Source organism: Scyliorhinus canicula, chromosome 1 (genome assembly GCF_902713615.1).
Source record: "Scyliorhinus canicula chromosome 1, sScyCan1.1, whole genome shotgun sequence".
NCBI lineage: Eukaryota > Metazoa > Chordata > Chondrichthyes > Carcharhiniformes > Scyliorhinidae > Scyliorhinus > Scyliorhinus canicula.
This window is the reverse complement of record NC_052146.1, coordinates 143,145,513-143,167,898: the sequence shown is the minus strand read 5'-3', so window position 1 is coordinate 143,167,898 and position 22,386 is coordinate 143,145,513. Positions and strand designations below refer to the sequence as shown.

The 22,386-nt window shown below is 47.6% G+C and overlaps 1 protein-coding gene across 1 annotated transcript in view; it reads left to right on the top strand.

The window, feature by feature from the left end:
* csmd2 (CUB and Sushi multiple domains 2) overlaps positions 1-22,386 on the top strand; it is a 2,254,685-nt gene that overhangs the window by 1,695,373 nt on the left and 536,926 nt on the right. Inside the window, exon 15 of the mRNA XM_038801178.1 lies at positions 13,705-13,899. Within this exon, the coding sequence (XP_038657106.1) occupies positions 13,705-13,899 (195 nt within the window). The remainder of the gene's footprint in view (positions 1-13,704; positions 13,900-22,386) is intronic.

Sequence of the window (22,386 nt, the reverse complement as noted above, 5' to 3'; positions counted from 1 at the left end):
AAATAGCTTAATAGTAACATCCTCCTTCTTAATATCAACCTGTTTGACTCTATTAACCTGGTTCATGCTGTTCTCATGAGCAACAAGGTCCCTCTCTCTAGTGAATACTGAAACAAAGTATTCATTTAGCCCCCCCCCCCCCCCCCCCCATCTCCTCAGACTCTAGGCACATGTTCCCTCCACTAACCCTGATGGGCCCTACTCTCATACTGATCATCCTCTTATTTTCTCACATAAATGTAGAATGCCTTGGGGTTGTCCCTAATCCTTCCCACCAGTGCTTTTTCATGGCCCCTTCTAGCTCTCGTAAGTCCATTTTTGAGTTCCTTCCTGGCTACCTTGGAACTTTCAAGAGCCATGCCAGATCCTTGCTTCCTCAACCTTATGTAAGCTTACTTCTTCTTCTTGACTAGAAGCACCACTTCTCTTGTAATCCAAGGCTCCTTCACGTTACAATTCCTTCCTCGTTTCAGTGGCACTCGTAGCAAGTGCTCCTTAAACAACTCCCACATTACTGGTGCATTTCCCCAAGAACAATTGTTCCCATTTTATGCTCCTCATCTCCTGTCTAATAGCAGGATAATTTCTCCTCCCCCAATTAAATACCTTCTCATACTGTTGTTTCCGATCCCACCTTCCCATACTGTTTGTTCCTGTCCCCCTCCATGACTATGGTAAAGGTTAAGGAGTTGTGGTCACTGTCACCAAAATGCTCTCCCATCAAGACACCTGACACGTGGCCTGGTTCGTTGCCAAGCACCAAATCCAATGGCCTCCCCCTAGTCGGCCTATCTACATATTGAGTCAGGAATCCTTCCTGTCCACACCTGACAAAATCTGCTCCATCCAAACCATTTGCACTAAGGAGGTTCCAGTCAATATTAGGGAAGTTGAAGTCATCCATGACAACAACCCAGCTACTTCTGCACCTTTCCGAGATCTGCCGCCCAATCTGTTCCTCCATCTCTCTGCTGCTATTGGGGATCTATAGAAAACTCCCAATAAAGTGACTGCTCCCTTCTTGTTTCTGACTTCCATCCATACTGACTCAGCAGACAAACCCTCCTTGACTACCTTTCTGCAGCTGTGATGCACTCCCTAATTAACAGTGCTACTCCCCCTCCTCTTTTAACTCCCTCTCTATTCTTAAAACATCTAAACCCTAGAACATCTAACAACGATGGCACAACAAGTAATAATTGACCTATTTACACTCCAAGATCCCTTTGTCCCTCTACCCCGCTAAACTTGTATGCTCCAAGTACTAAGTAGTATCCCTATGTTTCCTGTCAAAATGCGGCACCTCTTATTTATCTGTGTTGAACTTCATTTGTCAATTATTTTTCCATTGTGTAGGTTCATTAATGTCCTGGAGTTTTATTGCAATCCTTCTCAGTATTGACTATCCACATCAATTTGGTGACATCTGCAAATTGAGAAATTGTGTCTTTGATTCCAAAGTCCAAGTTGTTAATGTAAATTGTGAGCAGCAGTGATCCCAGCATTCATCCGCTTGGAACGCCACAGCCCAATTTCTGCCACTCTTAAAAACTACCCTTTACTCTTGCCATCTGCTTTCTGACTTTTCTGCCACTTGTCCCTTAGCTCCATATCCTTTGACATCATTCGATAGTTTACCATGGAGCACCTTATTCAATCCATTTGAAAATACAGATAAATTACATCTGCTACATTATTATTGTCTATTCTCTATGTTACCTCCTGAAAATTTTCAATAAGGTTGATCAAGCAAGACATTCCTTCCTGAAGTCCATGCTGACTGTTCATTATTAAATTTTTCTTTCTTCTGTTGTCTCTTTTAGTTCCTTTAGATTTGAAAAACTTTTCACAAAGCACATGCTTACGTCTGTTTTGCTGGAATAGATAACTGGCATGAAGCCAGAGGCTAAATGTAGTAATCCACGGGAGGCAGGAGTTCCGTCACCACACCAATATTTATTTACAATAACGATATTACAGGAGCAGCTACAAACAGTGCTGCTAGCAGTCCAGTCAACTTAAGACAGGCTCACAAAGCCTACGCAGGTGATTATTTGGGCCCCCTCAATGAGCTATCATTGAGGGAGCTCATACTCCAATTGGCCAACCAATAAAGCCAATTGGAGTTCATTACACCCCTCCCCCCCCCCCCCCAAGGTCCGAGGAATTCCTGCCAGCTGTCATTCCTCTGAGCTTCTTCCTGCCCCTCATGTCTGGGTCTGTCACCTCTGTGTCGTCCGCCGGGTCGTTCTCTGAAGTGGGCGGGGTGTACCTTATAGGTGCCCGTCTTTTCCTTGACGACCTCCTTGGAAGTTGTTCTTCCTCCTCCTCGGGGAGAGGTGTCGTGGCGGCCTCGTCGAGTGTGTCCATCTCCAACTCTGATGACTGGATGACGGTGTCTGGAGAAATTGCTTGGGGCTGGGGTGTGGGTATCCTTTCCGTCTGGGCTATCCCAGCTTGAGGCGGTCCTGCTTCGCCTGCCTCCGGGTGTGGTTCCGCTGCCCTTATTTGGTCTAGGTGTTTCTTCAGCACCTTACATCCTATTGAAACCTCATAAGATATGGGCCCTGTTTGGGACTCTACCGTGCCTTTGACTCACGTTGGTCCATTCCCATAATTCTTGACCCAAACCGGTGCCCCCACCTGGAAATGTCTCTGCTGCCGACTATTATCATGCCCCCTGCGTTGGGCCTCCTGTTGTTTCTCCACTTTCCCCATTAAATTTGGGAAAAGGAGACTCAGCCTTGTTCGCAGCCGCCTTCCCATTAAGAGTTCAGCTGGTGGTATGCCCGTTGTGGAATGCGGTGTGGTCCTGTAAGCAAACAGCCAGCGGGTGAGCTTTGTGTCTATTGATGCTGCCAGCTTCTTCTTGAGTCCCGCTTTAAGTGTCTGGACCACTCTCTCTGCCAGGCCATTGGTCGCTGGATGGTAAGGGGCCGTTTTGATGTGACGGACTCCGTTTTCCTTCAGGAATTTTCCAAATTCCCCACTTGTGAATGCCGTTCCGTTGTCCGACACCAATACCTCCGGAAGTCCATGTGTTGCAAACGAGGCCCTGAGCTTTTCAATTGTCGATGCTGTGCTTGCCGTGTTTACCCGGTGCACCCATTTGGAGTGGGCGTCCACTATCACCAAAACATTGAGCCCATGAAAGGGCCGGCGTGGTCAATATGCAGGCGGGTCCACAGTCTGCCTGGCCATTCCCAAGGGTGCAATGGCGCCGCTGGTGGCACTCTTTGCCCCTGTTGGCACTCCTGGCACCGACATACCAAGGCTGCTATGTCTGTCTCCAAACCTGGCCACCAAACATAGCTTCGAGCTAGCATCTTCATTTTAGACACCCATGGGTGTCCAAGATTGCCTGACTGCCCTGAGCTGGGACGATTACCCGGTCTCCCCATAATAGGATACCATCTTCTACAGTTATTTGGTCCCTTCTGCTCCAGTATGGGTGCATCTGGGGCTCCACAGTGGTCTTTCCAGTTCCCCTGTTAGCAGTAAATGCTTCATCTTGGCTAAAACTGGGTCTTTTTGCGTCCACAACCGAGTATGTTGTGCGTCTACTGGTAGGGTGTCCAAAAAATTTAGAGTCATTACTGTCTCCTTTACTTTTGGTATTTGCGGCGGAGTGTCCGGGAGGGGAAGTCTGCTCAAAGCATCTGCATGTGCAACTCGCGTTCCCGGTCTGTGCTCCAGAACGTATCTATATGCCGCCAGTAGCAACGCCCAGCATTGGATTCTAGCTGATGCAATCGGGGGTATTGACTTGTCTTCTTTTAATAACCCTAATAACAGCTTATGGTCCGTCACTATGGTGAATTTCCACCCGTACAGATACTGGTGAAATTTTTTTACTGCGAGTATCACCGCCAGTCCTTCCTTCTCGATTTGGGCGTACTTCCTCTCAGCCATCGTCAAGGTCCTCGAAGCATATGCTATTGGCCGTTCTTCCCCATTCCTTCCTCTAAGGGCTAAGACGGCTCCTACCCCGTAGGGGGATGCATCACAAGTGACCACCAACTCCTTCCTTGCGTCATAATGCTCTAGGACATTTTCGGATGACAGCTGTTCCTTAATGTCCCTAAATGCTCGGTTTTGGCGGGTGGACCATTTCCATTCTTGCCCCTTTTTTAGTAGCTGGTGGAGGGGTTCTAGGATGGACGCCCTATTTTCAATAAATTTTCCATAATAGGTTACCAACCCTAGAAATGATCGTAACTCCTGGACTGTGGTGGGAGCTGGGGCTTCTTTTATTGCCCTTACTCTGTCTTCTAATGGATGTAAGCCTGACTCGTCTGCTTTATATCCCAGGTACGTGACTTGTGGGGCCAGAAAAACACATTTTTCCCTTTTTAGCCGTACGCCTGCCTTTGCGAAACGCCTGAGCACTTCCTCCAGGTTCCTTAAGTGTTCCCTGTTTGTCCTACCCGTGATTAAGACATCGTCCAAATAAATCGCCACCTGCGGTAGTCCCTGCAGAATATTTTCCATCGTACGCTGGAATATAGTGCTGGCTGCTGACACTCCAAAAGGTAGCCTAGTATAACGAAAAAGGCCCTTCAGGGCGTTGATCATAGCGAACTTCTGGGAGCCCTTGTCCAGTTTTAACTGCAGGTAGGCGTGGCTCATGTCCAGTTTCGTGAACAAAAGCCCACCTGCCAATTTGGCATATAGGTCGTCTATTATCGGGATTGGGTATTGTCCAGCAGTGCGTATTTGTTTACTGTCTGTTTGAAATCTCCACAGAGACGTATCGAGCCGTCTGGCTTCAAAATTGGTACCACCGGCGCTGCCCATTCCGAGAATTGTACTGGTCTGATAATACCGTCGCGCCGTAATCTTTCTATTTCATCATCCACTTTCTTCCTTAATGCAAAAGGTACGGGTCTGGCCTTACAAAATTTCGGAAGGGCTTCTGGGTCCACGTGCAAAGTTTCTTTGGCGCCTATGATTTCCCCAAACCTTCCTGGAAGACCTCCGGGTATTTTTGGAGTACTCCATTCAACTGCCCGCTTCCACTCTGGAAAATTTTCATCCAATCTAATTTTAGGTCTTTCAGCCAGTTCCGTCCAATTAAGCTTGGTACGGAGCCCTCTACTATCGTCAACGGTAATCTGAGCAATTTTTTCTCATATTCCACAGGTACATGAGTCGTGCCTAGAACTTCCAGGGGTTACGCCGTGTAGGTTTTAAGTTTCGTCGATGTTTTTGTTAGGGTTAGTGGCTGAAGTCCATCTTTGATTTTTCTAAATGCTGCCACTCCCATTACTGATACGGCTGCACCCGTGTCTATTTCCATTATTGTCGGCCGCCCGTTCACCCGTGGGGTAATCCTAATGGGTTCTGCTTTCTCCGTTGTAATATTATATAATTGTTCCCCTTCGGAGGACGATGGGGAGTCTAGGTTGTGTACTTCCCTGCGTCCCCACCTGCTATTCCTCTTTTGCCACCTCCTTCTAGGGTTTCTGTCGTTGTTACCCCACTCTGTCTGGTGCCAGAAATGGTCCTTCTCTGTTTGGGGAGCCTCAGCCGGTACTTCCCCCGTCTCCAGTTAGTCCTGGCAGACTTGGGAGCAGTTCTGGGGTTTTCCTTTTTCCCTCTATTCCTCAGGTCTTTCCTGAGAGCGGCTATCTGGTAGCAGGACCCGTTGTGGTAGTCCCTCTCACAGGTATCTACCTCCATTGGCGTGCCCTGTAGTTCCTGCGCCCCACTTGTTGCCTTTTCTAGGGAGAGTGCGAGCTGTAATGCCTGCCTGCAGTCTAGCACCGTTTCCGCCAACAGGCGTTTCTGTATTATGAGGTCGTTTATACCACACACTAACCGGTCCCGAAGCATTTCATTTAGTGTCGGGCCGAACTCACATTTTTCCACCAGCCTTCTCAGGCGGGTCAAGAAATTCGTGACTGACTCCCTGTCTTCTCGCTTCGCTGTGTAGAATCTGTACCTACGCAAAATGTGGGGTGGTTTTGGGTCATAGTGCTCTTTCACCAATTCCGTTACTTCTTGGAAAGTTTTCATGTCCGGCGCATCGGGATAAGTCAGACTACGTATAATGGCGAAAGCGGAGGGTCCGCACGCCGACAGCAGGATAAGCCGTCTCCTTCCGTCCGTCAGTATATCATTTGCCCGGAAGAAGTAACACATTCTCTCCACATACTGGGACCAGTCCTCAATAGCCGGGTCGAATGCCTCTAACCTCCCAAAAAACGGCATTTTTAAAATGGCAAGGCTTACCCTCCGAGTGCGGCAGTTGGTCTCCGCAAAATTCATAGTTTACCTCGTCGCCACTGTAGTAATCCACGGGAGGCAGGAGTTCCATCACCACACCAATATTTATTTACAATAACGATATTACAGGAGCAGCTACAAACAGTGCTGCTAGCAGTCCAGTCAACTTAAGACAAGCTCACAAAGCCTACACAGGTGATTATATGGGCCCCCTCAATGAGCTATCATTGAGGGAGCTCATACTCCAATTGGCCATCCAATAAAACCAATTGGAGTTCATTACACTAAAGCTTGAAGGGCACCACTCTGCATCAAGTATGGAGACCAGGAGTCTTTCTTGTTTTTATACTCCCTGCCATTGAAAGGTTTTGAGGTTGATAGTCAACCTGTTTGGCCATGTCATGAACACTTCACATCAAGTCCTGGAGTGGGACTCAAACCTGAAGCGTTTGGCTTCGAGGCAGGAGCACGATCTGATGCGCCACAAGACTGCTTTCTCCTTTGGAAAGGATTCCATTATTTTTCCTACCACCAATTGATTAATCGAAAATTTCCTGGACATGTCTGTCACCCTTTTTAAAGATAGCTATTCCATTTGCTATCTACCAGTCTTCTGAAATCTTTTTTCCTAAAGGTTATTGGCCAGTATTCTCCAATCCCATGGCCAAGTTTTGGTGCCGGCATGAAAAGCGGTGTGAACCATTCCGGTGTCAATGGTCCTCAATTGTCCAGTTTGCTCCCCTTCCTAGGCAGGCTACGTCCCCGCAGCTCCAGTGGCCGGTGCGAGTTCGCGCATGTGCGGAATGGCCACCAGGATTCCACGCATGCGCAGAACGGCCTGCAGGATTCCGCACATGCGTGTGGGTTCACATCTCTGCGCTGGCTTCCGGGCAATATGGCGGAGCCCTACAGGGGCCTGGCACGGAGGAACATAGGCTCCTACAGAACCAGCCCGTCCACCGTTTGGTAGGCCCTGATTGCATGCCAGACTACTGTGGAGGCCCACCCCCCCGGGGTCGGATCCCCCGCCCCCTCCTCCAAGACTGCCCCCCCCCAGACGCACCTTCCAAGTCCCGCCGTGTGGGACCTGAGTAACGCACGCCGCCGGGACTCGGCTGAACCCGGTGGCCACACGGCCTGTCGGGGCCTGGAGAATCGGTGGGGGGGGGGGGGGCACTTTCAACGGCCCTCGACCGGCGTGGCAGCGATCCCGCGGGCCTCCGAGAATCGGCACCGTAGAATCAGTAAGCCGGTGTCGGGATGGCGGGTCGGCGTTCTCGCGACCCGGCATGGGGTTGGAGAATCCTGGCCATTAAATTTGAGTAGCAATGCCTCTGCTATCTCTTGTCCAAGATTCTTTTAAAATACATGAATGCAATCCCTCCAGACCAGGATGTTTTTATCCTCTTTGAGTTTTATTAGTTTATTCAGTACATGTGTTTTCTTCATTTTAAATGCACTTATCTCTTTGCTCATCTCATCATTCAATGTTATACCTACCTGTTCCATTTCTCTGGTAAGTACCAAAGGGAAATAATTATTGAATATTTCTGTCATCTCACAATTGTCACCTGTGGTATTACCCTGCCAATCTCTGATGGTTCCATTCTCATTGCAGCCCTACTTTTTTATTGATAATTTAATTGTTTTATTTCAACTTTTTCCAATCTTTTCATATTCTCACTTATCGTCTGCCATCTATGCACTTAATTTATGCCTCTTTCTCAATCCACAATTTTCCCCTTCAATCATGAATCATCTATGGAATCTCACTGGTGTTCAGTTTGTTTCTTTTCCATTTAGTGGAATGTATTTTTCCAGACACTCTGTTGAACACCATTTGAAAGTTTCCATTGTTGTCTTCCTTGTTGGTTTTCGATGTTGTTGCTCATTTTCTTTTCCCAAGTGTAAGTTGGTCAGTTATGGCATTTGTAGATGCATTTGTAGTTCGAGTCAATGTTTGGAACCTGTAATTCTGTTTGGTAACTGACCAGTCTGGGTACAAGGCATTTGGTGTAAGCCATAATATGCTTATTAAGCAGAAGCAAAAGGATAGTAAAATGGGGCTTAGCAAGGCGGTAGTCACAATCTGTTCTTCCAAATATCGGCTCCAGACTCTCCAGTTGACCGAGGTGCTTGCCTGCTTTGTTCTTGTTGCTGCTGCATTCTTGTCAACCATAGTCTATCTCCTCTTCTCTTGGTTCTGTGTTGAGGATCACAAGGGACGCTTGTACCCTTTTTGAGTCTGGCTTTGTGCCGTATTGGGTGACTGATTAGTTACCATTGGTTCATTATCATTCATTACTGTATTGTAAACTTAAATATGTCCTTCGTGCATGATGTTTTTGTTTTATCTAACGGAATCTCGTGAGATGTTGCGATCTGAATCTGGCCATTGTGGGCCGGATCAGTATTTGGCAAATCTGCATATTCGAGTAAGACAGCTTTTCTCACTTTTATATGCCTTCAGATGATCTACTCAGGCCCTGGAATCCAACCCCTTCCCTCTCCTTCGAGACCTCAGGTGATTACTGGTCTCCACAAATAGGGACCAGACGGAACAGCACTTGGGGGTCTCCCAGGGGATTGGAGGCCCCCATGTGGTTGCTCTCTTGGCAGGGTGCCACCCTGGCACTTCTGGTGCCACCTGAGCTTCTTGGCACTGCCAGCCTGGCACCCTGACCGTGCCACCCAGGTGTCAGCCTGACACTTCCCAGGTGGTACTGCCAGACTGCCATTTTTCCCATGCCATGGATCGGGCTGTGGGGGTGCCCTGCCCATGTGAGATGGGGTGCTGGAGGGCCCGCAGACCTCCTTACAGGTGATCTGGAGCTTTTTTTTGGGGGGGGGGAGTTGGGGGTCGCATTTCAAAATGGATTCCTCCTCCTGCACTGAGAAGTCGGCTGAGCCGAGCTCCTCAGTGCAGAAAACAAGACTAAGTGTGGCCTCCGCGGGGCATTCACCGCGGAGACCCCGGTTTGCAACAAAATCCCGTTAGATAGCAGGGTGTTTCCCGATGCAGCGAGCACCGGAAAACACTCAGCTAAACAAGTTCATCATGGGACTCTGTTGCAAATTGTTTTGATGACGCCCATGGATAACATAAAATTCAGCAAACAAAAATGCTCATCCAAACTTCCAATCAGCAAAAGGTCAGACTACTTCCTCATTTAAGCTTTAATAACAGTTTGACATTTGTTTCCACCGTCCACCATACATCAATCTTACATTGACTAAATAAAATAAAAATTATGCCTCATTTCACGGCAGTTCCCAAATTCAGAGTTCCATACTAACCTATATATTCACTGATCTTAATCACTTCTGTGCGGTCATTGAAATTCTTACGGCATTTATTCCAGGTTATCAAAGGTGACCCCTGGCATCGATCATCATGGGTGACAGCATCAAGTTCAGCAAACCGTGTTTTAGTAAAGTTCTGATGGGTCTCCACTTGCTGCTTGTCCACTTCCAACTCTTTCTGAGTGGAAAGTCACTGGAAAGCAGTTTCTAGCTGTGCAGCCATTGGGTTGTCCTTTGTTTCTCATCAGCATGCAGGTGAATATGGGAAGGGGGTTCTAGAAGGGTCTCACTTGAGGGAAATAGGAAAGACAGGATCACGTAGCAGCAAAGACCAAAATTTCCTTCTCGGGCCTTGAGGCGGAATCTTGCTTCTCCTACTTCTACAAACAAACATAAAATATTTGCCTGTTCATGACCTCTTCATGCTCGACTCTCTTCAGACCCGCTTCAGGCTGGGGGTTAATCCACAATGACCCCATGCGCAAGCCTTGCAGTCTGATGACCTAATTGGATCTGATCTACATTTGTTAACAGAAAATAGAGTCCCATTTGTGTACACAGAATGGGGCCTTTCTCGATGCCTGCAAGAACGACCCAACTACCAAATGGGACACTGCTGTTTTGGCCTTGGCGAGGAACGCCCCACCAAGTAAGGCCCCACTTATGCCACTTCCTTCACTGGCGAGCTCAGCTGACCAGGGCAAAAAGAGTTTGGGCGCCATTTACAAATGCCACCCTGATCTCTTGAACCCCCTCGGATCTATGTGGCCTATCATCGTGGCCTATGGACTGCCCCTCCACACGTCCCCAACTTACCTCTTATGGAGTCCTCGAGCCCCACCCTCGCCCCACCTCTTAATGGCAGGGCACCTGAGGGCCTGATTCCTGCATTGGCAGCCTGGCATCCACACCTTGGCACTGCCAGGGTGCCTGTGTGGCAGTGCCAGAACACCGAGGTATCAGCAGGAATGCCAGGGTACAACCTTACCCAGAGCCCCACCACTGAGGGGTTTCTGATGGCCTGGGAGTTTCCCCCATGTGCTATTATCCCTGGTCCACATTTGTGTGGACAAATGCTAAACAGCACCATGGGAAGGTCTCCCAGGTGCGGGCTTTCATTACGGTACCTCAGAGGAACCGGTGCTGAATGGCTAATTTAAATATGTTAATCTGGATTTCACGCAGTGAGGGAAAGATCGGGCGAGATTCTCCCAGCCCCGCGCCGGGCCGGAGAATCGGCGCAACCGCACCACGCCGCCCCGATGCCGGCGCGCGATTCTCTGAGGTGCAGAGAAAATTATGCTGGCGTGTTTGGCGCAGCGTCGGTCGTGGGCCGCTGTACAAGGCCAGGCCGCCGATTCTCCGACCCGGATGGGCTGTGCGGCCACGCAGAAAAAGCAGAGTTCCGCTGGCGCCGTCTACGCCTGGTCGCTGCCGGCGGGAACTCTGCGTGAAGGGTCGGGGGCAGCCTGTGGGAGGGGGGGAGGGGACTCTGTCCCTAGGGGGGGGCCTCTGATGGGGTCTGGCCCGCGATCGGGGCCCACCGATCGGCGAGCCGGCCTATCCACCCCCAGGCCTATTTTGTTGCGCGTCCGGCCCCAGAACCCCCGCGCCATGTTGCGTCGGAGCCCACGTTTCCTGCAAAGCCACCGCGCATGCGCGAGTTGGCGCATTGCCACTGCGCATGTGCGGTTTGGCGCCACCCCCCGTGCGTGCCAGGAAGTGAGGCTGGAATGGCGTGTACCACTCCCGCGCCATGCTGGCCCCCTGTTCATGACAGCACGGACACTCTGTCCCGCGATCGGAGAATTGCGTCCATCGTGTCTCCGAATCAGGGGCAGGGAGGCCGTTGGATTGCGCACATCATCTTTGGGTGGGCAGTTGTCCATCCAGAAACCTGATGAAACATTGGAAACATTCAAAAGCTAGGCAGTTTTTCAGTCCTGTTGGCTGATTTTAACTGCCAGTCTGGTTTGATTTTTGCTGGGTGCATAGGATTAAATACATCCCCAATGTTTGCCTTGGCAATATAAAATACTATTAAAACTCAATGTCATGTGAGAGTACCTTTAAGAAATTTTGTTTAAGAAATGTACCTTTAAGGAATGAAGCAGCTCATATTACTGAAGTGATGTCAGAGTGTGGGCGGACATGGGTTTTTAGCTCAGCCATTTTGCTGTGTTTTGGTTTCATTTTGAGAAAGCAGCTTAAAAGTGCCTGGCTGGTTTGCTGTGAGCTGTTTTGAAAGGAGAAAGCCAGTTTTGAGAAAAGAGCTTTGGTGTGTCTGTGTTTTGCAGGGAGCTGGATTTGCTGTGAGCTCTGCCATGAAAGACTATCTCTGAATCATTTGGGTGATATAAACTCATAATAGTAATGTCTTTAACCTGATGTGTTTCTGTTTAAAGGTGTTAAGTCTTTTGGAGGTTTGAAGGAACATTTTGAGGGATTATTTAGTGCTGTATTATTTTTGGGGTTATCTTTGAAGTAAGGGGTGTTAAGAGCTCCAATGTTCATTTAAAAAGTTTAAGTTGAATTCATGAAAAAAACATTGTTTTGTGTTTAAAAACCCACGTGTCCATATTGTAATACCACACCTGGAGACCAAGCCGTGTGCTTCAAAAGCAACAATCCATTAAAGGGAGAGGTTGGTTGAACTCCATGGTACATTTTGGGGTTCTGAAACCGCCGCTCCCATAACACTGAGCAATAAGTTCAATAGGTGTGAGGATTTTAAGAACTTAAAATATGGTTTTGAGGAGAGCAAATTGAATTTATTCTCACAAATCCATTTGTGAGATAAGCAACATGCTTTAAAATGCCAACTTTGGACAATGTTGACTGCCACAAATTGTGAAGATGGTACAAGCACAAAATTGGTAAATGTGAAACAAGGTTAATGATGAGGAGAAGACATTTTCCCACAGAACAGTGGAAGTGTGGAATATACTCCTTATCAAAGCATTGAAAAATATATTGGGCGCGATTCTCCCTGCCCCGCGCCGGGCCGGAGAACTACCGCAATCGCACCATGCCGCCCCGGCGCGTGGTTCTCCGAGGTGCGGAGAATGGGCGGCATTTGCGCTGGCGCATTTTGCGCAGTGCCGGTCGCGGGCCGCTGTACGCGACGAGGCCGCCGATTCTCTGGCCAGATGGGCCGAGCGGTTGCGCGGAAAAAGCAGAGTCCCGCTGGCGCCATCCACACCTGGTCGCTGCCGGCGGGAACTCTGCGAGAAGGATCGGGGGGCGGGCTTTGGGGGGGGTGTTCCCATCCCCGGGGGGGGCCTCCGACGGGGTCTGGCCCGCGATCGGGGCCCACCGACTGGCGGGCGGTCTCCCCCCCCCCCCCAACAGGCCTACTTTGTTGCGCGTCCGTCCCCTGAACCCCCGCATCATGTTGAGTCGGGGCCGGAGCGTTCAGTAAGGCAACCACGCATGCGCGGGTTGGCGCATCGCCACTGCGCATGCGCGGGTTGTCGTCCTGTGGAGGCCAGAATCGCTCCTGCCCTCACCCGTTTCACGCCATCGTGAAACGCGACGGCATTCACAACGGCGCGGACACTTGCCCCGTGATCGGAGAATCGCACCCATTGTTTTTTTTAAAGTAACTGATGAATATCTTGTTGGAAATTGGAGTGACCTTTGTAAGTCTCGTCCCCCAAATGTGTGGAAGTTTTTGGTTACATTACCCTGTGATCATGGAGGTAATCATTTCAGAATTAAGATAATAAGTGTTGCATTCTGTAAATTGCTGGGCTGACATATTGAATTGTACATGGGATGACTCCAAGAGATGAAGAAGAAGTTTTATAAAGCTTTCCTTTTTTGGAACTTTTCCCTGCGGTTCCGTTCACAGGGATGACAGATTATGGATCAAATTTATGTCCAATGGATATGTGTATTGGGGGGAATGCCTTTGATGAGTTGAATGTCCATTTCTACATACATCTTTATCTATTCTGCCCAGTACTGTGGATTGTTTAGGAAACGATTCGTGGAAGACTTCAAGGAACTCTCACTTTTTAAAAATGTTCAAAACGTGGCTGAAGTTTTCTTAGTATCATTCAGTCATACCTGGATATTTATTTAGTTTGTTTTGTAACTCAAAAGCATAAACTTGTGCTGGAGAAGTGTGTGTACTGTACGAAACACTGACCACTCTTTGTGTTCCTTCAGCATTCAGACACAATGAATGTCCTGACCCTGGGGTACCAGTGAATGGGAGGCGATTTGGGGAAAGTCTGCAGCTGGGAAGCACAGTATCCTTTCTGTGTGAGGAAGGCTTCCTGAAGACACATGGATCAGAAACGATCTCCTGTATCCTGAAAGATGGAAATGTGGTCTGGGACAGTGCTGTGCCAAGATGTGAAGGTGATCATTTTAACAGTTATGTTGATGTAACAGCCCATTGCAAGTTTACAAGAGTGGTAATTTTGGTGGGATCCATTTTGACTTGTTGATTGCTGCAAGGGTCTGATGTTCGCAACTAAAAAACATCTTTCCTGGACATCATGCGATGCTCATTTCAACAAAAGAAACATTCACCACAACTTTTAAGGGTTGAGACTGTGTAACCTGCTAAAAAAAAATTGAAATTTAAACCTTTGATCCAATACAGTTAAAACTCCACTGGAGACAAGAAAAGTGCTGGAGATTCAGATTTTACATTTGTTCTCACTGGAAGCAATAAAAAAAATTGCACCATTGTTCACATCAGCTGCTCTGTGCATTCCTCAGAAAACATCCATACAGTTTGGGAAGCATCATGTTGGAAGCAAGGATCTGTGCCCCTCCAACGTCACCCATGAATTATGTTTTTGTACCTACAATATCGTAATAGCTGCCAGTTCATATAAATTACCTGTTCAGCTGCGCAGTCGAGCTCTGCCTGATAAACCAATGATTATTTTTAATAGCTGAGGGAAGGAAGAAAAAATAATAGGTGCATTCAATGGAACCCTTCTGATAGTGAAATCTTTTTTTTTACAACAAAAAGGCTGCCAGTGGACCAGGACAAACTGGCTAATCGAGCTTTGCTAACTGAGAGTTTGATGAAGTGCAGGATACAGCGATGTTTAAATTTACTGTGAATTGGTGTGCATGCTTTGACAAAAAGATTGAGATCTCAGAATAGTTTTCTGAAATATGTTGAGATGTAATGTTACTTAATCAATTGGGTAGGTGACTCGAGATTGCACACATAAGACATTGCTGCATGTGTTCCTCACCGCAGTGCCCAGGTCCAAATATCTTCAGCTGCTTCATCATGACTATCCTCCCATCATAAAGTCAGAGTGGAGATGTTCACTGATGATTGGACATTGCTCAGTATCAATCACAGTACCTCATATGATGGATCAGACGGTGTTGCATGCAGCAAGGCTTGGGCTGATAAGTGACAAATAACATTTGTGTTGTTTCAGCACTGGGCAAAGACCATTTTCAACAGGAGAGCGGTTAATCACTTTCCCTTGACATTGAACTGCATTACCAATTTCAAATCCCCACCATCAGACTCCTGGAGTTACCAGTGACCAGAAATGTAACTGGATCAGCCACAAGAATACAGTGACTAAAAGAGCAGGTCAGAAGCTGGGTATATGTGGGGTGGCACAGTGGTTAGCACTGCTGCCTTACAGCACCAGGGACCCGGATTCAGTTCCAATCTTGGATGACTGTCTGTGTGGAGTTTACACTTTCTCCCCTTGTCTACGTGGGGGTGCTCCGGTTTCCTCCCACAGTCCAAAGATGTACAGTATGGTGGATTAGCCAGGCTAAGTTGCCCCAGTGAGCTGACTTCCCGACAGCGTGGATCACTTGTGGTTTGAGGTTTTGGCAACCTCGCGTGGCGGCTGCGGACTGTGTCCAGCGCCGCCACAGTCAGGGGGGAGCTGGTCCGCTGGCTGGGGATGCTTCGGCGAGGGCTGGCCGGACTGGTGGGGGGTGTTCAGGGGAGTGGTGAGGGGCGTTACAGGGGGCACTATCTGGCAGGCTGGCTCCGCGTATGTTATGTTGTACAGCACGACCGCTGCAAGTCGGCGCTGTTGAGCATGTGTGGCCACGGACCCGGCAATTCTCCGGCTGTTTCTGTCGGTACGCCATTAGAGTATGGGAACATCCTGCTACACGTCCAAGTCACACAATATCTTGGAAATATATTAACATTCCCTCCTTGTCATCAGGTCCAAATCCTCGTTGGGCAGGATCTAGATTTAAGTGGGCAGTTAAGCTGAAGTAAATATTTTTCCGCCGGATTCTCCCAAGGCCCAGGAATGAATGCCTGCACCTGGGTGACCACACAAATGTGGAGCAGGCATAATGACACGTGGGTGGGTCTCCCAGGACATCAGAGGCCCCCAGGTGTTCAGAAGCTGAGCAGAATGATACCCTATCTGTCCTGCTACCACCTGGGCAGTTTGGCACAGCCAGCCTGGCACCTTGACAGGGGCACTGCCAGGATACCAGGCTGGCAGTGCAAAGGTGCCTGGGTCTCAGTTTGACACTGCCAGTGATCGGGCCCGAGGGTGCTCTGCCCTTATGTTGTGGGTGAGCAGGGCTCAAGGCCGCACTTACAGTTAAGTTGGGGCATTGGGGGGTGTCCGGAGATTGGGGAGATCACGGAGATCGAGGTGGCATTTTAAAATGGCACCCGATCTCTTTCTACATTGACAAGCTGAGCTTGTCAGTGTAGGAAATGAAGGTAAGTGTGGCCTGGGCGGGCCCTACCTCGCCAAGGCCAAAAAAAAAACGGAGTCCCGTTTGGAATCAGAGTTGCCCTGTTAAATGCACTCCAAATGGGACTCTGTTTTTTCAACATTAAATCATGCCCTAGAACTCACATTTTCATTTATTTTGTTCATTTACAAGATGTAACCGTCACTGGTTCAGCCAACATTTATTGCCCATCCCTAGTTGTGGTTAGTAACTAAAGCTCGATGATTTATCCATTCCAAAACATTCACAAACACATGGACTGCTGAGGTTTAAGATGGTGGCTCACCACCACCTCCTCAAGGGCAATTGAGACTCTTGCTCCCTGTATGGATGAGGAAAAGGGCTCTGGACAGGATGAGCCAGCTGACCACGGTACCATGGTGCAGAAGGCCATTCAAGAGGGGGGAGTAAAAAGACAAGTAGTTGTTATAGGGGATTCTATAATTAGGGGGACAGATAGTATCCTATGCAAGCCGGATCGGGAGTCTCGCATGGTGTGTTGCCTGCCCGGTGCCAAGGTGCGGGACATCTCTGACCGGCTTGAAAGGATATTGGAGCGGGAGGGGGAGGATCCAGTTCTTGTGGTCCACGTTGGGACTAACAACATAGGTAAAGCTAGGGTGGAGGACCTGTTCGGGGACTATCAAGCACTAGGAAGAAAATTGAAATACAGGTCCTCAAGGGTCATAATCTCCGGATTACTGCCCGAGCCACGTGCCAATTGGCATAGGGACAAAAAAATTAGGGAAGTAAACACGTGGCTAAGGGATTGGTGTAGGAAAGAGGGATTCCACTTCATGGGACATTGGCATCAGTTTTGGAACCGGGGGGATCTGTACCGTTGGGACGGTCTCCATCTGAACCGATCTGGAACCAGTGTTCTAGCAAAAAGGATAAATAGGGTGGTCAGTAGGACTTTAAACTTCTGAGTTGGGGGGAAGGGAAAGTGAAAGCGACAGGGAGCATGGAGTTAAATGGCAAGATACGCAGGAGGATAACATGTAGGCAGGTGGATTTAAGCTTGATGCAGACTAGGAATTCAACAAAAAGGAAGGATAACTTTGGACATCTTAGGACTTCCAATATCTGTAATGATAAGAAAGTTAGCATTAAGGTACTTTACCTGAATGCTCGTAGCATTTGTAACAAAGTAGACGAACTAATGGCACAGATCATCGTGAATGATTATGATGTGGTAGGCATCACAGAGACATGGCTGCAGGGGGTTCAGGACTGGCAGTTAAACATCCAAGGATATACAACCTATCGAAAAGACAGGGAGGTGAGCTGAGGGGGTGGGGTTGCCTTGTTAGTTAAGAACAAAATTAAATCTATGGCACTAAACGACATAGGGTCGGATGATGTGGAGTCTGTGTGGGTAGAATTGAGGAACCACAAAGGCAAAAAAACCATAATGGGAGTTATGTACAGACCTCCTAACAGTGGTCAGGACCAGGGGCGCAACATGTACCGGGAAATAGAAAAGGCATGTCAGAAAGGCAAGGTCACGGTGATCATGGGGGACTTCAATATGCAGGTGGATTGGGTAAATAACGTAGCCAGTGGATCCAAAGAAAAGGAATTCATGGAATGCTTACAAGATGGCTTTTTGGAACAGCTTGTCATGGAGCCCACAAGGGAGCAGGCTATTCTGGACCTAGTGCTATGTAATGAACCAGACTTTATAAAAGATCTTAAAGTAAGGGAACACTTAGGAAGCAGCGATCATAATATGGTTGAGTTCAGTCTGCAGTTGGAAAGAGAGAAGGCAAAATCGGATGTAATGGTGTTACAGTTAAATAAAGGTAATTATGAAGGCATGAGAGAGGAACTGGCGAAAATCGACTGGAAGCAGACCCTAGTAGGGAAGGCAGCAGAGCAAAAATGGCAGGAGTTTGTATGCATAATTGAGGACACTGTACAGAGGTTCATCCCCAAGAAAAGAAAGATTATCCGGGGAGGGATTAGACAGCCATGGCTGACAAAGGAGGTCAGGAAATGTATCAAAGAAAAAGAGAGATCCTATAAAGTGGCCAAAAGCACTGGGAAATCAGAAGATTGGGAAGGCTACAAAAACAAACAGAGGTTAACAAAGAGACAAATAAGGAAGGAGAGGATCAAATATGAAGGCAGGCTAGCCAGTAATATAAGAAATGATAGTAAAAGTTTCTTTCAATGCATAAGAAACAAACGACAGGCCAAAGTAGACATTGGGCCAATTCAAACTGATTCCGGAAGGCTAATGATGGGAGACGAGGAAACGGCTGGAGAACTTAATAAGTACTTTGCGTCTGTCTTCACAGTGGAAGACATGAGTAATATCCCAAAAATTATAGAGGGTCAGGGGGCTGAGTTGAGTATGGTTGCCATTACAAAAGAGATGGTGCTAAAAAAGCTAAAAGGTCTTAAAATTGACAAATCTCCTGGCCCCGATGGGCTACACCCTAGAGTTCTGAGAGAGGTGGCTGAAGAAATAGCGGAAGCATTGGTTGAGATCTTTCAAAAATCACTGGAGTCAGGGAAAGTCCCGGACGATTGGAAGATCACTGTTGTAACCCCCTTGTTCAAGAAAGGATCAAGACAAAAGATGGAAAATTATAGGCCAATTAGCCTAACCTCGGTTGTTGGTAAAATTCTAGAATCGATCGTTAAGGATGAGATTTCTAAATTCTTGGAAGAGCAGGGTCAGATTAGAACAAGTCAACATGGATTTAGTAAGGGGAGGTCGTGCCTGACGAACCTGTTAGAATTCTTTGAGGAGGTGACAAGTAGGTTAGACCAGGGAAACCCAGTGGATGTGGTATATCTGGATTTCCAAAAGGCCTTTGATAAGGTGCCACACAGGAGGCTGCTGAGTAAGGTGAGGGCCCATGGTGTTCGAGGTGAGCTACTGGCATGGGTTGAGGATTGGCTGTCTGACAGAAGGCAGAGAGTAGGGATAAAAGGTTCTTTTTCGGAATGGCAGCCAGTGACCAGCGGTGTCCCACAGGGTTCGGTGTTGGGGCCACAGCTGTTCACCATATATATTAATGATCTGGATGAAGGGACTGGGGGCATTCTAGCAAAGTTTGCCGATGATACGAAGTTAGGTGGTCAGGCAGGTAGTGCTGAGGAAGTGGGGAGGCTGCAGAAGGATCTAGACAGTTTGGGAGAGTGGTGCAGGAAATGGCTGATGCAATTCAACGTGAGAAAATGTGAGGTCTTGCACTTTGGAAAAAAGAATCCAAGCATAGACTACTTTCTAAACGGTGAGAAAATTCATAATGCCAAAGTACAAAGGGATCTGGGAGTGCTAGTCGAGGATTCCCTAAAGGTAAACATGCAGGTTGAATTTGTGATTAAGAAAGCGAATGCAATGTTGTCATTTATCTCAAGAGGGTTGGAATATAAAAGCAGCGATGTGCTACTGAGCCTTTATAAGGCTCTGGTTAGGCCCCATTTGGAGTACTGTGTCCAGTTTTGGGCCCCACATCTCAGGAAGGACATACTGGCACTGGAGCGTGTCCAGCGGAGATTCACACGGATGATCCCTGGAATGGCGGGTCTAACATATGATGAACGGCTGAGGATCCTGGGATTGTATTCATTGGAGTTTAGAAGGTTAAGGGGAGATCTAATAGAAACTTACAAGATAATACATGGCTTAGAAAGGGTGGACGCAAATAAACTGTTTCCGTTAGGCGAGGAGACGAGGACCCGTGGGCACAGCCTTAGAATTAGAGGGGGTAAATTCAGAACAGAAATGCGGAGACATTTCTTCAGCCAGAGAGTGGTGGGCCTGTGGAATTCATTGCCGCGGAGTGCAGTGGAGGCCGGGACGCTAAATGGCTTCAAGGCAGAGATAGATAAATTCTTGATGTCGCGAGGAATTAAGGGCTACGGGGAGAATGCTGGTAGGTGGAGTTGAAATGCCCATCAGCCATGATTGAATGGCGGAGTGGACTCGATGGGCCGAATGGCCTTACTTCCACTCCTATGTCTTATGGTCTTAATTAACGATGGGACAGTGACACCCACATCCCATAGACTCAAAAATAAAACAAAACAGAGTAAGTTTCAGATACTGAGGGCTTTGGCTTAACCAGAGACACTGATGGCAATTCATGCACAAAACCAATTCCTTGTAAAATAACTCAGGGCCACTGTGTGCAAAGCTATTCAGTTAACTCAGAGCCAAAGTGCCAATAGTTTAGAGAGGAGAATGTGTTTTTCAGGCATCCTGAAAGGAATGATTTTGACCTCAAAAGTGCAAATCTGTATTGCGAGAGCGAGATTTGACGAACTTGGGTCCAGAAATTAGATGGAAGATGTAGTCATCACTTTAGGGGTTAACAGACTGAGGGAGAAACTGCTCACACAGAGTTAGAGATATATGCCCACACATAGCCAGAATTATATTGTCTCATTCAGACTTAAACTCGTTCATGGGAATACACTGGATGTTCCTGTGCAGCCAGGGTGATTCACTCGAGATCCATTGCCTTCGGGACACTCTTGTTTGATGAGCCATTAGCCCATTACAGAGTCTGATGGCAACGTTTGTCCATACATGGGAGGTTAGTTGCCTATCAATAGCATGACTCTGTTCTTTTGTTTAAATGGGAGTGGGAAATCAATCAAACAGAATCACAGAATCACAGAATTGACAGTGCAGAAGGAGGCCATTTGACCCATCGTGTCTGTACCGGCCCTTGGAAAGAGTACCCTACCTAAGCCCACACCTCCACCCTATCCCCACACTTCCACCCTATCCCCGTAACCCCACCTTACCTTTTTTGGACACTAAGGGCAATTTAGCATAGCCAATCCATCTACTCCTGCACATCTTTGGACTGTGAAAAATGAATGAAAATTGCTTATTGTCACGAGTAGGCTTCAATTAAGTTACTGTGAAAAGCCCCTAGTCACCACATTCTGGCGCCTGTTCGGGGAGGCTGGTACGGGAATCGAACCGTGCTGCTGGCCTGCTTGGTCTGCTTTAAAAGCCAGCGATTTAGCCCAGTGAGCTAAACCAGCCCCAGGTATGGGGCCAACCCTCCCTGTGGGAGGAAATTGGAGCACCCGGAGGAAACCCACACAGACACGGGGAGAACGTGCACAGAATTTGACCCAAGCCAGGAATCGAACCTGGGACCCTGGTGCTGTGAAGTCATTGTGCTAACCACTGTGCTACTGTGCTGCCCAAGGTAGCATGGTAGCCTAAACAACCAAGATAATGATAATTGATTCAAGTCTAGGCATCCCAGGAGAGAATCTTTGTTTGAGGGGCTGGGTTGAGCACATACAGAGAGAAAAAGAATCCTGTTTAAACAGGTGGGGAGAAGGATTGGAAAAGCCACCGAAAGAGATCATGGAAAGCTGCCCCCAAGACAGGCTTTCAAAAAGGGTTCTGACAGCAGAAAGTGCAAGCACCACCTTTGCCTGCCGATGTAAGGGAATGAGAGTTGGATGTTCATTTGAAGTGTTGTTGAATGGGAAATTGTGTGTTAGGGTTAAAACACTACACTTAATCTGTTATTGTTAGGGTTGAAAGTTAAAAGTTCAAACATTGTTTTTTCTTTTGTTTTAATAAAGTTTATTCATAAAATAAACTATTTTTTATGTTTTCGCTCCTGGAACAAATCAATCTTTCCGCCCTGCCTTGTTGTTCTGGTCCAGTACCTTACTTAGCCACTGTTGAGAGCTGGCCAGGCATCCGTAACACCTGACCAGAGTGCGGATCTGGTAACCTGCTGCATCATTGATGTATTTTAATAAGCTACCAGGCCTGAGGTATTTGATAACTTGCTTTCAAGCAGCAATCTGCTGGACGACATGGATCAATAGCATTTATACATATCTACTGTCGCATTATCAGCATTTGACTTGTAGCCCAATGGTAGATATGATCTTGTTGAGCTCCTGGAATTTAACAATGCTCCTTTGGAGTTTGAGCATTTTCACAGTACCGCCTGGCTTGTTCTTTGATGAACAACTCAACTTCATAAAGCAAAGGTGATTGGACAACACATTGGACCACCAGGAATTTGTGGCAAAAATGTACATAATTAGGAACTCATTCAAATGTTATTGGTATAGGTGCAACTGTCAGATATCATAAACTGGCAGTATATAAGAAAGATAATGGGAACGTGTGCACTTATT